The sequence below is a fragment of the Dipodomys ordii genome, unplaced genomic scaffold (genome assembly GCF_000151885.1).
Source record: "Dipodomys ordii isolate 6190 unplaced genomic scaffold, Dord_2.0 Scaffold121, whole genome shotgun sequence".
NCBI lineage: Eukaryota > Metazoa > Chordata > Mammalia > Rodentia > Heteromyidae > Dipodomys > Dipodomys ordii.
Window position 1 is genome coordinate 1,509,560 of NW_012267337.1, and position 6,240 is coordinate 1,515,799.

The following is a 6,240-nucleotide window of genomic DNA, read 5'->3' on the forward strand; positions in this document are numbered from 1 at the left end:
TGGCCAATAGACGCATGAAGAAATGCGCAACCTGCCTAGCCATAAAAGAAATGCAAATCAAAACAACGTTGAGATACCACCTCACTCCAGTTAGAATGGCAAAAATCAAGAACTCTAACAACAACAGATGCTGGAGGGGATGTGGACAGAAGGGAACCTTACTTCATTGTTGATGGGAGTGTAAACTTGTTCAACTACTTTGGAAAGTAGAATGGAGGTTCCTCAAAAAACTCCACCTAGAGCTCCCCTATGACTCAGCAATCCCACTTTTGGGCATTTATCCAAATGTTCACAAACAAGACCACACTAAAGCTACCAGCATGACTATGTTTATTGCAGCACTATTTACCATAGCTAAGATATGGAACCAACCCAGATGCCCCTCAGTAGATAAATAGATCAAGAAAATGTGGTATATATACACAATGGAATTCTATGCCTCCATCAGGAAGAATGACATTGCCCCATTTGTTAGGTAGGAAATGGAAAGACTTGGAAAAAATTATATTAAGTGAAGTAAGCCAGGCCTAAAGAAACATAGGACCCATGGTTTCCCTTATTTGCAATATCTAGTATATGTCTGAGTCAAACAGAAAAGGTCAGATAATGTGATGTTAGGAAATGAACCCTAAGATATGTATTCAAATGATTTTTTTCTTTCATGCGATTGTTTCTAACACATAAGATTATTTCTTTGTTGCTTTGTATGTCCCTCCCACACAGTATAACCCCTGCTTTCACTGTATTTGATGTCGGTATAATTTGTGGGGATACAGGTGGACCCATTGCAACAATGAGATGTACAAGTCGTTATGTCAAAAACGATTATGTTGAAAACAAACTTTACAACTTTGGTGGGGCACGAGGGGGGGAGAGCGGGGAGGATTGGGTAGGGGGCAGGGGGAGGATGGGAAGGGGAAACAAAGGAGGAAGCTACAATGCTTGATAAGAAATATACTCATTATCTTGCCCATGTAATTGTAACCCCTCTGTACAGTATTTTCACAATAAAAAAAAAGAACTTAAATGTCAAATAATATTTAGGAAATTAGTATCAATAATAGTTTTTACATATCAATCAAAAGTTTTTCCCTTAAATAGAATTTTAAGTCTATTAGTTTCTCAAAAATTATGAATGAATTAACATTGCTAGTTTTTGTAACTTTAACAAAACACTCTTTCCTCAGGTGTGGAGTTGGGAAGAGGAGTAATCTAGGGATGACTGTTGTCATGAGAACTTGTGGGTTGTTTTTGTCATCACAGGGCAGCTCACAGCACTTGGGGCCAGAGCCTACATGAATATATGTGTGTGGACAGTTCAGCTGCTATGTTGAACTTAGCAGAAAAGCTACTAAAAGGTGAGACCAAGCAATAAGGTAAGACTCTTCCAAAGTTGAGGGAGATAAAGCAACAGAATATGAGAAAGAGCATTTTATTGGGAAGTAGAGTTATGACTGAAACATAAGAAGAACCTTAAACAGAGGGTACTAGAAGCCTTTGGTAGACTGTGGATAGACTGAGTAAGATCAACAGATTAGGGAAACTGATATTATCCCTTTATAATTTATTTACAGTATTAAAGCTCTTTGATATCTAGTGTTTTGTTTTAATTTTATATTAAGGATCATGTGTCTTGTCCAGATATCTCTTCAGTTTTCCTAGTGTTCATAAGCTTCATTTATACTTTTAATTATCACATCTCTTTCTTCCACAGGTGGTTCAGAATCAGGGGAGCCTCATATTTCAGGTGTCTATTTCAGACAATTTCTACCTGTATCACCCAAGGCAAGTAGCACTATTTAGAGTATTCTAAGTGTGGAATGTACAGATGGAGAAATGTGGCCTCATCTTTGTAATCCAGCATTTAATGTTAAGAGATTAAAGAAAGCAATAAGAGAAACTGGGTGGAAAGTTGGGAGTCTATTGTAGTCTCAGAATAGGGAGATGCTGGATCTGACATATTTCTTGTCTTGGTCCTCAGGTACAATTTGATATAGTAGTATCAGCCTTTGCCCTAAGTGAACTACCCAGCAAGGCTGATCGCACTGAAGTGGTTCAAACCTTGTGGCGTAAGACAAACCGTTTTCTGGTGAGTTGAAATCCCTTCAAGAAGCTTTGTAGTTTCTGTGCCTTTCCTCATTGTCTGCATTTATGAAAATTTTTCTCCTTCATGGATCTCTATGTATATCTTTAGTCTCTGTTTTCCTTTCAGAACTCTTATCTGGATTTTCTTAGCTGATGACTTTGATGATAGCTTGTAATTCAAAACTTCTGCTTATTTTCAACATTTGTGAACAGGTATTGGTAGAGAATGGAACAAAAGTTGGGCACCGCCTTCTCATGGATGCCCGGGATCTGGTCCTTAAGGTAAGTTTTCTTGTCCTTCCTTCTGCCTTCCCCCTTGTTTTTTTAATTGTTGATAACTGTTATTGTCTTTAAAACTAAAGAAACTGTATCACACATTTGCAGTAGTGATTCAGGAACTAGACACACAAGGTGATGATACTGGGAAATAGTTTACAGATCAAATCTAGCCTACCACCTGTTTTTGTATATGTTATGTATATTCATGTTTCTGTGGTCATTGACTAGTTTACTACAAACTACAGAGTTAAGTTATTGAAACAGATATATTTTGCATACTTTCTAGCCCTTTAAAAACTAGTTTACTGCCGGGCATCAGTGGCTCATGCCTGTAATCTTAGTGACTCAGGTGACTGAGATCTGAAGATCTCCGTTCAAAGCCAGCCCAGGCAGAAAAGTCCATGACTCCAATAAATCACTAGAAAACTGGAAGTGGCACTGTGGCTCAAGAGGTAGAGCTTTCCCTTAGTTGAAGAGCTCAGGGATAGCGCCCAAGCCCAGAGTTCAAGTCCCACAACCAACAACAGCAACAAAAAAATTAGTTTACTGGCTGGCGCCAGTGGTTTATGCCTATAATTCTAGCCACTTAGGAGGCTGAGATCTAATAATCACGTTTCAAAGTCAGCCTGGGCAGAAAAGTCCCCATTGGACTGTTATCTCCAGTTAACCATTCAGAAACTAGAAGTGGAGCTGTGAATCAAAATGATAACTGTGAGTCAAAGTGATAGAGTGTTAGCCTTGAGCAAAAAGAGCTCAGGGTCAGCACCCAGGCCCAGAGTTCAAGTCCCACCACAAACAAGAAAAACTACTGACCTCAATATAGAACACTGCTCACCCAAGAACACTATCTCTGGATAAAAGTAGAAGCCAATATGCTATTATAAATTTAATTGCCCTGGAGTGAGATTTCTTTTTTGAGAGGCTGTTGACAAAGGAGAGCACTGTACTATGTGCCAAGTTACTGCTACAAAGAGAAAGTTCTTTGTTTAGAGTATTAGAGATGTAACCAGCTTAACTCAAAGGACATAGTTCATCATTATTAGAATTCAATGTTAAAGGAGTCTTCAATTTACCAAGGGCCAAGATTGAATTAATAAAAATAGATCCCATATACCAGGTGCCAGTCTTTGCCTTGTAATCCTAGCTACTTTGGAGGCTGAGATCTGAGGATCAAGGTTCACAGTCAGCCTGAGCAGGGAAATTCATGAAACTCTTATCACCAGTTAAACACCAAAAAACTGGAAGTAGACTGTGGCTCAAGTGATAGCTGTACTAGTCTTGAGCAAAAAAAAAAAAAAAAAAAGCCAGGTGTAATCCCAACTACTCAGGAGACTGAGATCTGAGGATCAAAGCCAACCTGAACAGGAAAGTCTGTGTGACTCTTTATCTCCAAAAAAACTACTCAGAAAAATCCAGAAGTTGATAAGTGGCTCCAGTGGTAAAACACTAACCTTGAGCACAAAGAGGCTTAAGGACAGTACCCAGGACCTGAGTTCATGCCTCAAGACTAGAAGAAAAAAAATTCAGGGACAGCTCCCAGGCCCTGAGTTCAGGCCCCAGGATCATCACACAAAAAAAAGAAAAAGCTGGGTGCCAGTGGCTTATGCTTGAATCTTACCTACTCAGGAGGCTGAGATCAGAGGATCGTGGTTTGAAACCAGCCAGGGCAGAAAAGTCCAGGAGACTCTTAACTCCAATAAACTACTCAGAAAAAAAGCCAGATATGGCACTGTGGCTCAAGTGGTAGAGCACTAGCCTTGAGCACAAAGAGGTTCAGGGACAGTGCCAAGGCCGCAGAGTTTAAGCCCCAGGACTGGCAAAAGAGAATGAAAGAGAGAGTAGACACCCCCCCCCGTGCCCTATGCCCAGCTTTATTTTTTTTATTTCAGGGAAAAGAGAAGTCTTCTTTGGACCCACGACCTAGTTTTGTATTTGCTCCGGTAAGTATTGCTTCCTCCTGTTCAGGCACATAGATCTGAACTCAGGTATGACCAGGAAAAGAGAGAATAAAACTATGCTACTCTCTGCTACTTTGTGTCCTTATCTACTTTTCTTCCTAGTAATTCTCATAGTTCTTCCTACTCCTACTTCTGCTCCTGTTCTCCTTTCTCCCTAGTCTCTCTTAGCTCTCTTATTTTTAAGTTTTATGATTGATGGTTCTTTGTCTTATCTCATGTCTTCATTTGTGTTCACAGTGTCCCCATGAACTTCCTTGTCCTCAGTTGACAGCTTCTCCGCCCCTGGCCTGTAGCTTCTCCCAGGCTTATCATCCCATCCCCTTCAGCTGGGTGTGTATCCTAAGAATTTTGCAATGGGGAGAAATCACCTGGGAAAGCCAGAAGAAAACGGGTCAGAGGTGGGAAGAGTTGACAAGTGTATAGTATAACCAGCAGATCGGAGAACTTGCATATATACAATATATAGAATATGCAAAGGAATGTAGGAGAGAAAACTGTTTTCCCCTGTATCTTTTCCTTCTATGTAGTCTCCATATTTTTCTCTTAGAACAAGAAGCCAAAAGAGGAAACATTCTCCATGGTGATCCTTGCCAGGGGGTCTCCAGAGGAAATTAATCGCTGGCCTCGTTTGACTCAGCCTCTCTTTAAACGGCCTCGCCATGTGCATTGTCACCTGTGCTGTCCCGATGGGCACATGGAGCATGCTATCATCACAGCCCGCCGACATGGCAAGGATTTGTATCGCTGTGCCCGTGTCAGCTCCTGGGGAGATCTTTTACCTGTGATTGTTCCAGCTGAGTTTCCCCCATCCCCTACTGATGATCCCCCTGAGAGTTGACAAGAATGTGTCACAAAGTATTTCTTCTATCACTCCTGCCAAAGCTAAAGCTACCTGATATCTAGGAGGGGAGAGCCAGTATCCTTGTGTGTCTGCATTTGTATGAAGTTTTAATGATTGTAATAAATTGTTTAAGAATAAAAATGGATTTTACAATTCTTTAAAAAGTATAGGCTGCAGTTGGGGAGAATCCTGAGATTGTCAGTGTTAACCTTCCCACAGAGCCCTGGAGCTCACTTTCATGTAAGACTACTGCTGCTTCTTCCAGAGACCAGAACTTCCTGAGAAGACACCGGAGAACAGTGGGGAAAGCCACCCCCAGCTTACTGAAAACTAGTTCAACAGGTCTTAAGGATGTTATGGGCCACCTAAACAGGGGAACCAGCAGCTTTTCCCTCTTCTCTCCCTACATATATTTTATGTATGTTTTGTTTTCATTTTCTTGCTTTTTGTTTGTTCAACATACATACCACAGTGGCATTGGGGTTTGAATTCAAGACCTTGCCCTTGCTAGCAGGCACTATACCACTTGAGCCATACCTCCAGTCTTCTTTTTCAGTGGGGCCTTGTTAACTGATTGCCCAGGTTGGTCTCACATGATCCTCCTAACTGCAACCTCCTGAGTACCTAGAATTATAGATTTGGCCACCATGCCTATTTAATTTTTGAAATATTGTCTCACTAGGTAGTCCAGATTATCCTTGACCTCAGGATCCTGTTTCAGCCTCCCCAGTGCTGAGATTGTGTGTGTGTGTGTGTCCTTCTGTTTTCAGTGTGTGTGTGTGTGTGTGTCCTTCTGTTTTCAGGGTCCCTCTGCTATTCTGAGGTTTTGGCTCCCATCATGTTCAAATATTCCATCTCCACATTTGCATATCCAAGCAGGATACACTTTTTTTTCTTTTTTTATTTGTGAAGATACTGTACAGAGGGGTTACAATTACATGGGCAGGATAATGCGTATATTTCTTACCAAGCATTGCAGCCTCCTCCTTTTGTTTACCCTTCACATCCCTTCCCAGCCTCCCCCCTCCCTCCCAATCCCAATACTTCTCCTTCCCCCCCTTTCCCCCCCCTCCCCGC

The 6,240-nt window shown here is 41.2% G+C and overlaps 1 protein-coding gene across 2 annotated transcripts in view; it reads left to right on the forward strand.

Annotated features, from left to right (window-relative positions):
* Mettl17 (methyltransferase like 17) overlaps positions 1–5,316 on the forward strand; it is an 8,622-nt gene extending 3,306 nt beyond the window's left edge. For both annotated transcript variants that reach the window (XM_013029702.1, XM_013029703.1), the window contains exons 7-13: positions 1,264–1,358; positions 1,715–1,785; positions 1,982–2,089; positions 2,299–2,367; positions 4,254–4,304; positions 4,560–4,652; positions 4,870–5,316. In XM_013029702.1, coding sequence (XP_012885156.1) covers positions 1,264–1,358; positions 1,715–1,785; positions 1,982–2,089; positions 2,299–2,367; positions 4,254–4,304; positions 4,560–4,652; positions 4,870–5,160 — 778 coding nt within the window. In that variant the 3' untranslated portion in view covers positions 5,161–5,316. The remainder of the gene's footprint in view (positions 1–1,263; positions 1,359–1,714; positions 1,786–1,981; positions 2,090–2,298; positions 2,368–4,253; positions 4,305–4,559; positions 4,653–4,869) is intronic.
* The last annotated feature ends 924 nt before the right edge of the window (positions 5,317–6,240 follow it).